The sequence below is a fragment of the Harpia harpyja genome, chromosome 1, assembly GCF_026419915.1.
Source record: "Harpia harpyja isolate bHarHar1 chromosome 1, bHarHar1 primary haplotype, whole genome shotgun sequence".
In the NCBI taxonomy this organism is placed as follows: domain Eukaryota; kingdom Metazoa; phylum Chordata; class Aves; order Accipitriformes; family Accipitridae; genus Harpia; species Harpia harpyja.
The window spans coordinates 24,316,069-24,333,589 of NC_068940.1; the positions used below are offsets into that span (position 1 = coordinate 24,316,069).

The 17,521-nt window shown below is 42.6% G+C and overlaps 1 protein-coding gene across 3 annotated transcripts in view; it reads right to left on the reverse strand.

Moving 5' to 3' along the window:
• Window positions 1-512: 512 nt before the first annotated feature.
• FBXL7 (F-box and leucine rich repeat protein 7) overlaps window positions 513-17,521 on the reverse strand; it is a 193,191-nt gene continuing 176,182 nt past the window's right edge. For all 3 annotated transcript variants that reach the window (XM_052781375.1, XM_052781382.1, XM_052781392.1), the window contains 2 exons: window positions 8,999-9,610; window positions 513-3,584 (listed from right to left, as the gene is read on the reverse strand). In XM_052781375.1, the coding sequence (XP_052637335.1) occupies window positions 2,848-3,584; window positions 8,999-9,610 (1,349 nt within the window). In that variant the 3' untranslated portion in view covers window positions 513-2,847. The remainder of the gene's footprint in view (window positions 3,585-8,998; window positions 9,611-17,521) is intronic.

Below are 17,521 nucleotides of genomic sequence, written 5' to 3' on the forward strand. Positions count from 1 at the left end.
GCCAACTCTGATCATGTAAGACTATACACTTAAAAATGTTTGGCTTAGAAAAATTACCTTTATTCATTTTCCACCAGTGCCCCCCAGAGTGGGTTTTTTAGAGCATTCAAAAGGCAACACTGCACTAGTAAGTGCTCTACCTTTTCAGTCATTCCATTTTACTCTTCACATCAAATATGTTAACTTGTCTTTAAACCAATGCAGAGGCCCTCCTGAAATTTTTATACATGTGCTTTTTTATATACTGTTTTTTCTTTTAATTACACTTCCAGTTACTGATTTTGTTTCAGGGTCAAGAAGAACCACATGAGGAAAATCAAATTTTAAAGAGACAGATAGGCAAGGTCATAATCTATAACATTTTTTTTTTCCTTTTTTACTAGTCATCCACCTACCTGATGTGCTGATGTGCTCATTCACCTACCTACCTTTCAAGAAAAGTTTTACAAGTATTTAATTTTTTCTTTTTCACCAGAAGTTAGTCAATTAGTGCAAATGACGATGCACACTCATCAGTTACCAATATATTGCTTTATTTCTTGGTAGCAAATTAAGGCTTTATAGTGAGATTTGTACAGTACAGGCCAATTTAAACATTAGAAACTTTAAAAACCACGTAGCACTATTCACTCAATTTAGCATAGCCAGAAAAGTAGCTTTTTTTTTTCTTTTATAAACAGTTAAATGTTACTAATGAGGCCTTATATTTCTTGAGTGCAAATGGCTCAAAATCCCACCATACTCAGGAATGGGCTTAACATTTAACTATCCTCAGGGCCATTTTGAGATAAAGGATAAACAGAGAGTATAGCTGGCTCGGATAAAATATACTGTACTACTTGCTGGAGAAGAATCTCTAATTTTAAAAATACAGAAAGGAAAACCAAAGTGATAGTAACTGGCCAAAGGATGGTATCACCCCCTATTAGTCACTGACCAGTAATAGTAGCAATGACAAATTCATTTTCCATGGCCCTCTTTGCTTTAGTACAATCTGATTTATAATTCAGAGCTGATGACATCCTGTACGTTAAGAAACTCAAAACTGGTGGAACATACATAAGTTACAGGAATTTTTGCAGCAGTAGGACAAGTTCCCTCTGCAGGGACATGTCCAAACCATTGCTTTTTTGTAATTTGAGAGAGCATTGCTACAAGTATTTCCTCAGCAGTTATGTATTTTTCTTGAGCATATGGATTTTCACTTCATATCAATGATTTTATTAGTGTTGTCTGGAGATGATGGAACTACTGCTTATGAAAACCAGACACGGTGCTTCCCTTCTTATGTTCTCTACTGAGACATTTATAGCGTTTCAGCTAAACGTATGAATTCACCTGTCAGTCAGGCGCAGGGGGCCTGCCTGAAAATATCATCACCCCTAACGTGTCTGGCTCTCAGATCTGAGCATTACATGTGAAAATGCAGAGAAACTGCTGCCAGAAAATAACCATGGAACGACCACACGCTCTGGGGAAGGAGGCAATGAGATGGAGGAACCTCCAAATCACTCTTGCTCTTGCATGAGCAAGAGTGACCATGAGACTACAAGGGGCTCCCAGTGTCAGAGGGCAACGCTGGCGTTTTAATTCCTTGTTGAACAGCAGTTTTTTCTCCAGCCTAAGGGAACACGCACAAACAAGGTTTCACAAAATCTAAATCTAATGTGAATAACACTCTAAGCCCCTCTGCCCCCAAGGGTGTTATCTAACATCTTTGAAGTCTCGAGATCAGCCATCTGTCCTTTGAACTGGAATGCCACAGAAAAGGGTCGGGTTTCTATGTGTATTAAGGCACATACTGAATTTACCTCAACGCACATGCCTGGTTTGCTCAGGGAGTGTCAACTGCAGTGGTGCCACGGCTGCTGAAGAGATACAGTGAAGGAACAAAGACAGACCTTCTGGTGACAGCCGCGCAGCACAGCAATTGGGACTGTCCCGTGCAAGCTGCTCCACGATGCCTCAGAGAGTCCCTGGTGTACTTACAGTGCTATCTCAGCTTGTTGCAGAATTACAGCAGCTTCTCAGGCTGATTTGCTGGCTTTTCCCTTTGCCAAGCCACCAATATCTCATCTGTTTTCCTTCACTCAGGTGAATATAACACTGCTTATCAGACCCAGAAGTCCCTATCTGCTACCAGATGGTGGTACTACACATGCAGGAGAGGGTGGATTTAGAAATGAAGGCAAATAGTGATGATGCACGAGTGACCTGGAGGTGGGCCTTCCAAGAGAATCCATGCAGGGGCACAATCTCCAGATTCACTCAGCAGAGTGCTCGGCAATGGCCAGCAGGTCTTGTTCTGCTTCAATCAAGTATGTTTAAGAACATTACCCAGTATTTCCTGAGGGATTACAATGGATGACTACCAAAAAGAAACTACTTGGAGACAAGGGGATGCTTTATCAGCCGTATTGGAAGAAGTTGGGGAACACAGACACGTATTGCATAGTCAGCTTCATAAGCACAGCTGGAATTCAGATGTATTTGACAAAGCTTAGTAGCATTTCCAAAGGAGGGATTATGTGCTATTTCCTTTGGAGGTAGCTACTGTAGCTTGGGACAAGATCATGGCTGCTATGGAAATAGCACCCCACTGGGGATGCTGAGCACTCATTGCTTTTGCATTAAGGCAGCCTCTCCACGGAGACCCACCGCACCTTAAAAAGTGATCATACAAAAAGGAAACGAAAAAGTCCTCGAGAAACTCCCCTCACCCACAACATACAAGAAAAGCTGACTCCCGTGAGCTATAGAAAAGACAGCATTACTGAATATGGGAGCGTGTGTTTATAAATCAGTGTTTTTAATACTGCGTTGTAACAACAGGCGTGGGGTGTTCTTTCAGAAGAAGGCAGGGTTGGTGTGCTCTATAATACAGCGCTTGCAATGTCGTTTAACAAATCGCAGAGCATCCACAGAGACATCGCAGTCCTGCACATTCAACATCTGCAGGTCAAAACAGTTGGCAGCTACAATCTGCAGGCCCTGCCCAGTGATGCTCTCACATGATTTCAGGCTCAGGCGCTTCAGGTTGAAGCAGTTGAGGGCTAGAAACTCTAGGCCGGTGTCTGAGACCAGAGGGCACTTGCCGATATCTAGCGATTTGAGTTTTGTGCAATTTTTGGCGAGGTACTCCACACCGTGGTCCGTTATGCCCTCGCAGCCCCGCGCGTTGAGGTAGCGCAGCTTGCTGCAGTATTTGGCTATGTAACGGATACCCACATCTGTGATCCGGCCGCAGTGAGCGATGCTAAGGTATCGGAGGCGCGACTCCAGCTTGGCGATCTCCCGCATGCCGAAGTCACTGACAAAGCGACAGTCGCTCACGCTCAGTTCCTTAATGGACGTGCAGTAAATCATCAGGTAGCGGAGACCCTCGTCGGTGATGCGGACGCAGCGGCGCAGGTACAGGTGAGTCAGTTGAGTGCAGTGAGCGGCAATGGTGTGCAGTCCTTCGTCCTCCAGGACGAAGCAGTCTGTCATGTCCAAGTAGCGAATGGAGATTTGTTTCCCATGTAAAGGAGACAGCTTGATGGAGGCTTCGCGAGTCAAACTGATGCATGTTACTTTGGAGCAGCCTAAGTGGAAAAACACAGCGAATTTAAGCAAGCGGTGAAAACAAATCACATAGCAAGACCAGAAAGGTGGGTATGAAATTGCATGCTGGATGTGATGAAAATATCTTCATGTTGCAAGAGCAGAATCGTCCTGACTGACTAGTTTGGATTTGCTGTGATGTGTCCCTACACCAGAGGAAATAATAAACTCCACCGGAGTCAGTGAGGTTGCTTTGGGATTTTGAGCACCAGCAAAGTGACAGACCAATTTTGTCCATATACCAAATGTAAAATGATGATCCTAGGTTTATCCAGGGACAGTCCATGATCTCTTAGTGCAATATAAACCCAGTGACAATTTGAGAAAGTGGTACTACACGACACCCAACGCAGCTTTTTGATCAGAGGCAGTCTCACTGCTGACTGGCTGAGTTTGTAAACCAACATCAGAGGCTCTTTCACCATCCAACCCCATTATAAAAAAGACAAACCCCACCCACCCTCCAAAAAGCATTTGCAGAACAGATGTGAATCCAGGCCCAAGCCTGCAACGTGGGAAGGATGCAAAACTACGGCAAGACTATGTGCTTGCAGAAGGGTGGAGATTGGGGTAACCTAAGGAGACTGGGGAGAGTCAGCAGGAGCCAACAGACTGGTAAGGGCATAGGAGGACACGGAGAGACACAGAAAAGGACTGTTTCAAGTGAGAAAGTCTTTCTGTGAATGGAGGTAACTAGACTACAAGAGAAACACCAGACCTTGCAAGGAAAGATAAAGAGCTAGATTAAAGGGAAAAACATGCTCACAGTCTTCCCCCATTTTTGACCTCCACTCTGTGCATGGTGGTAAATGAAAGCTTTTTTTGGAAAGTGCTGTTTCTGCTGCACTGCAAACTGGCAGTCTCGGGCTCCTGAAGGGAAATTCTTATCTGTGCCAAGTTCAGCTGGGAACATTGCATTAGCAGCTAGAAACAGCTGCAAGGAAGAAGGGAGGGTCTACCTGTTAGTGATAAAGGCCCAACAGTTTTAGCCTTAAATGTCCAAGACAAATTCTGCAGCTTATGCCTAAAGAGGTGCCCTCAGGTAGGGATAAAAAGAGCTTTTCTGTATTGCTGGAACACTGGCCAGTGGGGATGAAGTGACGCGTGAAAAGCCAGAAAAGTTAGGATGACGACCTTAGAGCTCCATGTATCAGAAGTTCTGCACAAACCCTGTAGACTGGAAGTAAAGAGCATGACAAGGTATGGAGATCACGTCAAAAACTTGAATGACTCAAACCCATACCACGTGATACAACAGGCTTAGTGGAAGGTATGAATACCCTTCAGTTCTTAAAAACAAAAAGGAAAAAAATTCCCTTGAGATAACCCAGTGGGCTCACACAAATGCTGTAAGAAGCATGGGATATGGACTTGAAACAGTTTGCCACCTGCAATTAGATTTCTACAGTCATAATTTGAATTTGCAGCTGGGTCTTTAATTTAGGCTTCAAATTTATTTGAACAGATGCAAATTTTGCCTTAGGCTTCACACAATGAAACAGGCAAATTGTCCACAGGTCACACAGAAGCTCTGGGACCTTGAAGCAAAGCACTTTGTTCAACGAACAACACTTTCTTAAAACTGAATGCTGCAATTTCCTCTTCAGATCCATCTATGTTATGGTGCAATCTTTGGAAATACATTTGCCTTCAAATAAGTACTATATACATGCTCAATAATGCAAAGTGGTTTTTCTAAAGGGAAGCAGTACAATATGAATGGTGTAAAAATTTCACCTCTAATATGTTCTTTGGAGTAGGTGATACAAAATGCACCATAGGAGTCCTCATCCTTGAACTGGGTTTCCATGGAAGAAGCTGGCACCCAGGCAGAGTTCTGCTGGACCTGACGTAGCTGTTGCTAGCGCATTTGCCTGAGGAGGCTGCTGCATTAAGGAGTCAGTCTGGGTATTTTACACGCTGACCAGAATTCAATTTTAAAATCTAGCTAAGTGAGAATGAAGGGTCCACGAGGCCGAGGAGAAAGTTCTGTCTGCTGAGGATCCAAGAAGGGGGAATGCTTTAATGACCTCAGTTAGAAAGCGAATGGGTCAGAAGTCTCACAGCAGGGTTGGAGTCACTTACATCAGTGTGTGATCACTGTTTTGACAAGCTCAGCGTTGCCTTGTCTAGTTACTTTGGCTACACTGTAAAATATTTCATGGGAAGGATATTCAAAATGGTTTCACCAGAAAAAGTCCATGTTGATATAGAACTGCCTGATTTTTAGGCAAAATGACAGGTTCCTGGGTCTGCAACAATTTTTCTGTCCTAAATAATAAAAAATGTAAAAACAAAGCTCTTGTAACAGGATTTTCCATAAAGTAGAATATAACTGATTTTTAAAAGGGAGGGGAAACTTCCAAACAGATTGAAAAAAATGTTGGCTAGTGTGTTAGATAATAACTTGCAGTCAAGCTCAACCAACTTCTAGAGATATCTCAGACCTGCCCACAAAGTGGATGCTGAGAGTGACAGAACTTACATTGTGGAAAACTCTTAAAAGTTAATATGAACATCTGGTTTTGACATTAAAGATTTTGGTATGTTATTGCTGCCAAGTAACCATCCAAGGGGGAGAGGGATTCAACTAGATGTACAACTGTGAACTGGGTTTTAATTAACTAGCTACAAGTATAGCGTTATCCCCCAGCACATGTACCCAACTTCTCTTGCTCAGTATGAAACCAAACCGGTGAACCACTTCAGTCCTGAGAATTGCTTGAGTGTGTAGGTGCAAGCCTTGTCCTCCTAACTACAGACAGAAGGAGGGGAAAACAGAACCCTGCTTCCAAAACATCTTCCAAAATTACCCACACCTGAACGAAAAAAGTGGACTCAAAACAAGACCCCAGAGATCAATCATCCTCAATTCATATGCAGGCACATGCAGCAAAAGCCATGTCTGAACGCAAGCACCCTGACTTCTGAGCGTGCTCAAAACGAGGATTTTTCCCTCACCTGCTCCAAAAAGAAAGGACAACTTAGAAAAATGTGAGATTAAAATTACTTTCCTGTCCTGTTGATGAGACAAAATTCAAGGAAGACAGGTATTTTACTTGCCCTCTACACACTTTGGACCAAACTGATGACCTCTTAGACACCATCTGAAAGTAACAGGCTTGGGGAAACCACAAATGAAGACAGACCCCAAAAGAACCTACTTCGAGACTTGGTATCATCTTTTCATTTTCCCTGCTTTTGAAAAAGCTACCTTTGGTCTATAGCATATCTATCAGTAGGAGCTGTGGACCAAAGCATTTTCAGCCACCTACAAGCCCCCAAGTGCACTCAGAGTGTCAGCTAACGGACTGGTGTGCCAGGGCAGTTCACCCTCAGCTCAGCAATTCTACTTGTCCTCCTTCTCCCAGCCCAGGATACTTGAGCCACTCAAGTCTTGATACTACCCTGGAGGATGTAGTAAGAAAAGCATAAATATGCCAGGGATACAGCCAGCCTTCAAAGTGATATGTAGCTCTAGGTCCAAATCACACAGGCACATAATATTTTCTCCTGGTGTTGGAGATGTTTCAACCTGAATGTGTGGTTAGCAATCCAGAACTAATGTCAGTATATACCAACAATAAGTAATTCATATGCAAGGTCATTGCGAAAAGACTCCATGGGACAAGACTCCCACGGAGTTCCGCAGAGACTCCTTATCACCTGGCGGTTTCAGAGAGCAATCGCAAAAAGTGAATAATTCTGATTTGTTGCTATTTGTTTTGATGCCTTCCGTGACATTCTGCCATCCTAGGAATATTAGGTGAAAGAGTTGGATAAATCAGTTAAAAAAAGAAAAGGCAGAAAAAAGAAAGCAAATCAGCGTACAACAGTTAGGCAGCCTTGGAAAAATCAGTTTATCTGGGTACCAGTGACTCAATAGCATTGCTTCCTATCCCTACTTCGTCCTGCTTGTTGCCATTAGTACCCCTGTGTCCTGGTTTCAACTGGGATAGAGTTAATTTTCTTCTTAGTAGCTGGTACAGCGTGTTTTGGATTTAGTATGAGAACAGTGTTGATAACACACTGATGTTTTAGTTGTTGCTAAGTAGTGTTTATCCTAAGTTAAGGATTTTTCAGTTTTCCATGCTCTGCCAGCAAGCAGGTGCACAAGAAGCTGGGAGAGCTGACCTGAACCAGCCAAAGGGATATTCCATACCATAGACCGTCATGCTCAGTATAGAAACTGGGGGGAGTTGGCCGGGAGGGGAGGATTGCTGCTCAGGCATCGGTCAGCAGGTGGTGAGCAATTGCATTGTGCATCACTTGTCTTTCTTGGGTTTTATTTCTCTCTTTTATTTTGTGGTGGTATTTCTTTTCATTACAATTATTATTCTTATTATATTTTTTATTATTATTGTTATTATTATATTTTATTTTTCCTTTAGTTATTAAACCGTTCTTATCTCAACCCATGAGTTTTACTTCTTTTATTCAATTCTCCTTCCCATCCCATTGGGTGGCAGGGATTGAGTGAGGGCTGTGTGGTGCCTAGTTGCTGGCTGGGGTTAAACCATGACACCCTGCAATGGCAAATCTGGTCCGGCTGATTAATAACAAGATTAGACTGATAACAAGTGAGACCACAAATAAGTACTGAACGTCAAATTTACTTCAGTTCTCTGCTTGGCTGCATCCTTTCCATTATGTGCCAACCTATTTGCAGAGAGGAAATTCTGTGTGGCTGCCCTTGGGAAAAAACCGTCTTGTTTCCCCAGAACACGTCTGAGGAAAATTGGCTAAAACATTTCTGCTGATCTAAACAGCTGCAGCAATACATTGTAACTGGGTGAAAGGAAAAAGCAGAAAGCCACTAAGCAAATATATACACTACTAAAAATAAAAAAAGCAAGCTAGCTAAGTCTTATGAAAATAGCAATGGAAACAAGGGGATGTTGAAGTTTAGCTAGGGATGACAATTGATATTTATACCCAGACAAAAGCCTAGCACTGATTCTGAGCTCCTCCTCAAATCACTTATCAGATTACAGATATATACATTAGATATATAATCTACATATAAATTATATATATATATATATATATGGAAAAGATAAAACAAATTTTGCTGAAGTAACCAACCTTCACCATATGATGTAGCACTGACTGCAAAATGGGCCCTTGTAAGGGTGCTTTGTGCAAAAATCTATAAAAAGTATTCATGCTCTTTGAACGGGCCATCTCTGCTAACTCGTCTCCATTGGAGGGGGCCCGGCCACTCAAGAGGTGCTGCTGGCATTTGGGGCATTGAGATTCTAGCAGTGCCTGTCTCACCAGTACTGTGTTCGAAAGACAACACAGAAAGGGGAGGTGTGCAGTTGTGGGGCCAGGGGTTTGACAAGCACGAGGCTTTTAGAATCAGAAGCATCCGTACTGAAATATTTCCCGTTACCTGACACATCCAGGTGTTCCAGGTTTGGGCACAGTGACACAACATCAAAGACCGCCTCATTGGAGATGTTGTAACAGCCAGACACCTCCAGCCTCCTCAGTTCTGGACAGCACTGGGCAATGGTGTAGAGTCCTCTGTCTGTGAGCCGCCTGCAGCCACTAACAATTACCGTCTCCAACATGAGACATACGTTGGGAGTATCCTGACAAAGCCTCCGGGTCAGCACTTTAAGAGCCCTGTCTACGTTGATTGTCTCGCCGGTCAGGCGAATAGTCCTCCAAAGTCGCGGGTCCCAGGCAAGGTTGTACCAGCGGCGGCACACACGGGCACAGCGGCACAGCTGGTTGGTGGGCAGGAAGGAGAATATCTGGATCATGGAGTGGTCGGGCAGCCGGTCTATGTTGGCCTGTTCCTTCTGGTGCTTGGACGCCAGCCGGATGAGGGGATGAGTGAGACGGGTTGGAGGCGGCGAGTGGACCATGGCAACAGTTTCCCCAGTGACTGAGGATGAAGACGTCGACGACCCTCTGCCATTCTGGAAACCGGGGGAATTCGGTGGAAATATTAATGCTGGACTGGGTGTGCTGAGTGTCCGCATGCTCAGGTCGGAGTCTGGAAGACAAAACATACAGTTTCAGTAAGCGGTGGGCGGACACAGCGCTCTCTGCGCAGCACAGCACCCCGCTAGCCCGTTTGTTAATGGAGCATGATGGGCTTCGGGGTTTGTTGGGGGTTAAGCAGTCATTTTTACTAGTGAGAGTGAGGAAATGCGTATTTCAAAATCTGTCTCGGAGCATACTCTGAAAGCACTGGTCGCTTTAGTGGTGGGTACATGACAGAGATGCACGGTCAAAGCCATGCTAGCAAAGGAGGGGCTGCAGGTCTGAGCCCTGTAATGAAGAGGAGATGGCAGTGGAAGTCCAGGGATTTTAATTCTTTATAGTCTCAGCTAAACACTGCAAGAAATGAGTACATTTGAGTCGCAGGCTTTTTTGACAGAGAGTAATTGCCCATAACCTTGGCACTACGTAGGCAGCTCTGAGCTGTTAGGGGAGGAATACTGTGGTCCTTCACCTCTCAGCTCCTTCAGCCGTTCAGTGGGCGGCCAAAGAAGAGCTCACAAGGCAAATGCTACTTCCTTCACCAGACCTGGGCAGCGCTTATTTTCATTGTGTCGTTAAAGAAGTTCATTTTTCATTCACGCAAACTGGGACTCAGCAGTTCAATCAGGAGCCCAGCGACTAGTTCTTGAAGGGGGGTTGGCTGTGCCTCTTCATGTGCATGCAGAAATCACTCCTTCCCAATGGACTAAAGTGAACTTCAGCTGGATTTGAAAAAACAAGCCCAGAAAAGTAAGTGACGAAGAAACAGCATGCCTGGAAACTTGTTACAGAGCTGTTGCACAACATTTACATGCTCTTTTTGGTAGGGCTAACTGTCACACTGGAAGCAGTCAACCCAAAAAAACCCACACAAAACAATTTGTTACTTCTTTACCTTCTTTATTTCACTTTACTGGCAAAGAACAGGCATAAAAATAAAGGGCCTCTGCTACCAAGAAAGGTTGCCTTTGCTGTAAGATTATTTCAACTGTTTTCCCCCTGTGCTAACATTGCTGCCTACGAGTCATTTCCACTCCCGCTCCCAGCTCCCCAAGCAAAGCGAGTAAAAGACTGAAGACAACTAGGATATAATTTTGATAGTCAAGCAAATGCCACGGGCAATACATTTAGAGACCCTGAGATATTTCAGCAGTACACTACACAAGATCTAACCACTGCATGAGAGATGAATGCTGCTGCTGAGCACACTCCTTCCATCTCCGACCTCTCAGCACTGATCTCAACAGAAATTCTTTATGAAGGAAAGCACCATCCAGAGATGAAAACAGGAACCACAATTTAGTGCCCAGTAGAATAACAAATATCACGAATAGAGTAAGAACAGTGGTTTTTAGAGTACCAAGCTTTCCTCCATATCAAATCTTCTGCTATCACTTCAGTGTTCAGACGTGTCAGGGAAGCGTGCAAAGCCACCTCCTTAAGTAACACCGACTCTACAGCTCTGTGACTGTGACAGCATAGATACGGGCTAAGCAGGGTAGGGCCAGAAATGCATTTAACAAACCTGCCCAAATCTGGGTTTAGGCAGAGTTTTTAAATTAAGTACATTTTAGATGAATTTAATCAGTGTATTACACATGTAGGAAAAACCTACACTACCCAGCTCCTTCCCTCTTCTTCTTCTGTATCTTGTTTTACTTAGACAGAAAGGCAGTATTTCAACAAGTGACAGGAAAAACATTTTCTTCAAGGCTTCTGAGTCTATGCTACGGCTATGTGGACCTAACCCAGGGACTGGTGTATTTTTGAGCAAGAACCGTATCTTTGGGTTTTGCAGACACTCTGCTCCCCTTTGAGACCTCCTAATACCCTCCTGGCAGCTATTGCAAATAATTGCATCGAGGAGTGTTATTTGGAAAGCGTCTGGTATACTCCAGTACTTTAAAAATGAGATTTACAGCTGGAGAGAAAAAAAAACCCCAAAACACCAGCAGCAGCCAGGCTCCTGCAGACAAGCACTGACTCCACAAACCACTCAGGCAACAGTGCCCTAGATTAATTTTTGCAAGGACTTACCATATGTCTGACCTCCCTCACATTGCCACCAAAACCAATGACAGTGCCTGAAGTTAAACATGTGCAGAAGATGTGGCAGACTTGGAGCCTTTACTTTTTGCTCTTTTCTTGAGATTTTAAGACAAGGATGCTTCCAGTATAAAAGAATACACATTTTTTCAAGTGCTGGATGTATCTTCCACTAAGACATATATTTGGTATTGTGAATTCTTCTCCTTTCCTTTTACTTTTTCATTTGCTTTGGGCTTTTTGGTTGGTTGGTTGGTGTTTGATTGGTTTTTACACAAACCAGCACAAAAACGGAAAACAAAATGATATAAACTCGCAGAACGAACACTTGTTTCTACACCACAAAATAGATGGAACTAAAATCAAAAGCAAAAAGTTTCATTTTTTAACATCTGCTATGAACAATTTTTAGTACTGTGGAAATGATTACCTCCTGTAAGACAGTCTCCCAGCGTATTTTGAAAACATACATTTTTAGACAGTTATTGTTGAAAACACCTGAAAATCTCTGCAGAGTTACATTCTTCCCCACTCTCCATTCCTACTAAGTATAAAAAAGCATTTAATACTCAGTGATGCTCCCCTCCTCCCTTGGTGATCAAAGCACCAAGCTAATATGGCTAATCTCCGCTCTTTTTGGATCAAAAGCGGCATTCCTTCATCACTCCTGGGCACCCTGTGAATAATCAATACCTTAGACATTCCGGGTGTGTAATAAGTTACCAAAATGTGTTTTTTAACTTAGACCTAGAGCTAAAAAAGGTTTGACCTTCTGTTTTATGGGTATGCTCCGTGCTTGCTTCGTGCTCTCTTAATTCTCTCATTAGTATAGCAGTTCCAGATGTGCATCCTGTATTTCCTTTACCTTCAATCCTGAAGGTGCATCATGTGAAACTTGCTCCCTCCACCTTTGGGGCATGGACTTCCAAATACATACACATACATACACATACACGCTGTCTCCCCACCCCAAAGTATTTTGGAAAAAGACTGTAGTGTTGTCATTATGTTTAAACAAGAGACTCCAGAGAGCATTACTGGTCTGCTGAGCCTGTAATGCAATATGCTCTCAGACAGGAATTTTGCTGGTAGCTCAGCTGAACTCTGTACAGAGGTATTCCCACTTACTGTTCATTGTACACCCCTAAGGGGAAAAGAAAAAAAATAGCAGGTGAGTCCAGGAGCTTTTTGCCAGTAAAAACTTGGAAAGCTTTTTGCTAGCATTTAAAGCTTCAGCAAAACACTTGGTCTACTGTAGATTTTCCAGGCTTTTCAAGTATTGTTGGGAGGGGCTTCCTATAGCACTATCTGAGCCTCTAAGGGTTTCCTTCAGATTTTGTTCTTCACCATTTACTGAGTGCTAGCTAACAGGCTGAGTCAGTCTGAGACAGGGCACCTTAATGACAGCGTGACATTCCTAAACACAACCCTGCAAGTGCAAATGAAGTTGCTGACTGCAGTTCTCAATACGCATCTTTACACATGCATGCCCTACACAAGCATTTCCTTCCTAAAAAACCCGATTGTTTACAAGCCTGAAATGCAGTTTTACATTTTGGTGATCTTAGAAAGTAAAAAACAAATTACAGAGCAGCCCTGTGCTTGCCTCCCTACAACCTCTTTTGGCCCTTTCCCTCCCTGACTACCAATCTTCTGTGCAAGATGCTTTTTATTAAAGCTTTGTTCGGGCTCTGAAAATTGTTTGTTGATGTAAGAGAAAATTTCTTAACAATCTTTAAAGAAATCTCAAAAGATGCGTGCCAGAAACAGAACTATAAAAGCTGACACAGGGAGAAAATGCACTGGAGGGAGTTTTCTTATTCCATTAGGAATCTGGTTTATTTCAAAGGATTTTTTTTTTTCCCCAGTTTGTTTCCCAATTAATACATACATCTGGGGGAAAAGAGCCTTTAAATATATATGATTTAAACCAAGATCTAGTCTCTGTTCCTTCTGGCATTGACAACAATATGCAGTCTCCAATTTCAGAACCAGAGAGAGAAAACGATGTTGTATTTTCATTAGTCCAGCGATGCACACTAACATGGGACACTTGACGTCTGGACCCTGGCATGGACTTTTTAAGATTGAACCATTTTCCATGCTTAAAGTGCAACTCCATTCAACTGCACTTTCCACTATGGTATCGTGGGTGTGCCTTTTTTAAAGTGAATCCCTATACTGAGCTCCTCAAGTTAACAAAATTAAAATTAAAATTTTGGTAAATATCAAACTTCAGATTCTTATCTGACAACTAAAAAGGATTCTTTGTGTTGATCCACTGTCACCACTGAGGTTTTTAGCAAAACTAAGGCAAGAATTATGCTCAAATTATGCTCAAACTATGCCCAGGCTCTGCAAAGTCAGTATAGCTGAGAAAAATAAAAAGCAATTGGCATTTTTGTTAAAACGTTAGATGCAAAATAATGTGTGCAAGAAGCATTTATGCATAGTACAGAAATGTCACTTACTTAGCATCTCTTCGGTAACAGTGTTGCATAGATATTACATATTTTACTAAGTGCAATATGGGTACAGACCATATATTTTTACCACAATACCATCAACTTCATGCATGCCAAGGAAGTACTCCTTTTACAGAGACTGGGGAAAGTGGGAGCTTAATGGTTGTAGCAGCTACAGTCTACCGTGCAAAGGGGAACAGAAGCAGCTGACAGGCTTCTACAGGGGGAACATTGCAGGCTGATTCAAGGAGAGCCTTGTGAATTTGACAGACAGATGTCAAAAATGGCTGTGTGCCCTTAGAGGAGATAAGGAAAAGGAGTTAGCTAGGACAGCAGGCTGCAACCAGGCCATTTGCCTTCTAAGGCCCTGGGCACAGACAAAGTCCCAGAAAATGCGTTATCTACAAAACAGCGTCTTCCACATCGCAAACATCCTCAAGCGTTTCTCTCAGGCTGACTTACCCTACCATCTCAGTTCCTCCCAGCTCCAGGAGGCTGGGAGGAATCGGAGAGCCCATGATAGCAAAGAGGCAGCTGGAACAAAATTCACTGTGCAACCTTGCGTGGGGCTGCAGTGGTCAAGTATGCCAGAGGGAAAGGGTTGCTCGGCGGAGAAACCTGCATGATTTTGCAACCTTTTACAATCAAGAATGTACAGAATGAGAAACGGAGTTGGATGAGCTCTCTCGTCTCTCTCCAAGTACACCAAGTACACTTAAACCATCTCCTAAGTGCGTGTCTGCCCTGTTCTTAATTTCCAGGGACAGCTATTACTCAGTTCACTGAGGTGCCTGTTCCAGTGTTGTCACCGTATCAAGTTTCTAAGTTTTTGCTCTTACCCAACTCATACAAGAAGCTGTTTCTTGCCCCTCTCCTAGTGATTGTGAAGAATGAGAGGTCTCCACTCTTTCCGCAAGGATTTCTCAGATGCATTTTCTCAAATTTCGGCCCTTTCTTCCTAGTTACATTACTAATATTCACAGTTTCTCCTATTTCTTCCATTGAATTTTCTCCCATCTGTGTGTATTTCTCTTAAAGCACAATGCTGCAAAGTGAGCACCGCAAACCACCGCACCTTACCAGCAGCAGCTAAAGTGGAGTCCTTCCCACCTATATTTCATGGAAACCACATTGTCAACCTTCCAGATTTCAACAGTTTCAGAAGGATGATGCATTCTGCATGTGATTCAACATATTGCCCAGATTCCCATGTGCCATACAGCTGACTGGCCATTTATTTTCTTCATCCGTGTTTATATAATCTACTCATCTTCCCCACACCTGTCTCCTTAAGGAGCGGTATGTTCTCTCTCTCCTTAATCTTCTATTTTTTCAAGAGCATTTTCAGCACTGAGCAACCTTCTCAAATTGTGCTCATTTTCAGTTTTCCAAATATACTGCAGGTCCAGTGTCATAAATTTTAACCCATTCCTCTGTATATTGGTAGTTTTGTGTCTCAATTCAATTCAAACAGATGGCTTCTGGAGAGGGATGGGAAGTCTAGCAACATATTAACGAATACTGTAAGGTATAGCAGGGCAGATCCCTAAAGGGTCCTTCTTGAAACATCATCACAGTTGACAAATACTCAGTGATAACTATGCAATATGCTGTTCCCCTTCAGTGGCCACCTTATGATGATTTCATTTAGTCCGTATTTCACTAGCTCTTTTCCAACACAGACATGCAAAAGTCTAAATAAACCTGAGATAGGTTACAGCTACTGTTTCCTTCTCACCAGACAATTTATTCTTACCAACACAGAAAATTAGATTGAAAAGTAAGGTCAAAGGAACAAAAAAACTTTGGCAAAGATGAAAACTTATTTCTTATCCTGTGAGATCTTATAGGTTGTGCAACTCTCTTTTTGAGAGCAAAGACCTGCGACAAAGCTGGATTTTTCAGTGTAAGAATGAGCAGCCTTGGAGTTCATGAAGTAATCACATCCACATGCTCCTGGAAGGAATGGTTCCACAGAACTTAAAATAACCTTTTATAGTTTTTAAAAACCTCCCATAGAATTTAATAAGAAACCGTACCTATTGTACAAGACTAGAGGCATTGTTACAAGACTGTGTGGAAGAGGGATATGTTAAGTTAAATTTGAAGCCATTTCATAGTAGTTTCTGTGTGACATTTTACACCTTGGATTATACTGGTGTAACTTCCCTGTGATGTCGAGCTCCAGTTTTCTTTAGTCTATAAACTCCTCCACATACATTTGGAGACCTGATCTTGCATTCCTGGCATATTCACACTAGATGCTTAAAGTCAAACAGCACTGCAAGTGAAGTAACCGTTATAGTTTTATTAAGCAAATAATTCTTCCTTACAATGTATTTGTCAAAAGCTGGAACTAATTTCCCTCCTACTGACTTTGTCCTCTGCCACGTGGCAAGAATTAATTTCATCCCCATATTTTTGAACAGAGCTAAAAATACGAAGACTGAGGTGAAAAAAAGAAAAAAATAATCCACTTATTAATTTATGAAGTCAAAGCATCTTAATTTTGCCTTTGGTACCACTGATGATACTAGCCCATCAGTTCTGAGAAAAGAGTTTGTCAGTGCATCATTGCTGGGAAATTACAGAGAGATAGACGGGATGGTGCATTTTTTCCAAGTTCAGTAAATATCTAACCCCAAAATGAATTCCATACATGCTTAAGTACAAGCTCTTCTTAAACCCCTTCAGGTCAGATCCTCTCCCAACTCCTTGCGGTATGCCAGGGAGCTCCTCCAGCTGAGCTGGTTTATATCTACATTAGCAAGGAGTACAGCCCAGAAAGAGGAGCTCTGTGGAGCAAAACTGTTACTGCTGAGAACTCAACATCCACAGGCCTGGGAAGTGGGTGTTAGTTTTTGGATGATGTCTAATTTCATCCCCAAACCTGAATGCTCAGTAGGGGTTGCCTTCGGTGCTTTAGGAGTCCTGCCAGAACATTTTTTTTGCTTTATTTTTACCTGAGAGTAACCGGGTACATATACCTTGAGGTAGTAACTAAAACACAGTAAGCAGGGACTAAGGGGAGAGTTGTTTCAAAAGTGAGCTTTGGACCTGAACAAAAATGTTAATGTAGATGAATCCACTGGTCAGCGAAGAACCCCCTGTCCAACTCCTCCAAATCTTGAGTTACCATCTCCCAACCTAACCCAAACCACCTAGAGGAGAGGCATCCTGTGCCCTACTGGGTTCTCAGGACTGGATTATCAACGGACTGGACACATTGCATTTCTTTGTCCCCCATTTTCAGGATTACCACACCTATGGGGATCCAGTTCTTTGCTGTTCAGTGCATTACTTTGAAATGTGCAAACCAATTGTGGTTAAAATGAAAATAAGCATTTACAAGATCCTTATATATAAGCATCTTCTATATACTTCTATATAAAAGTCTAAGATAAATAAGG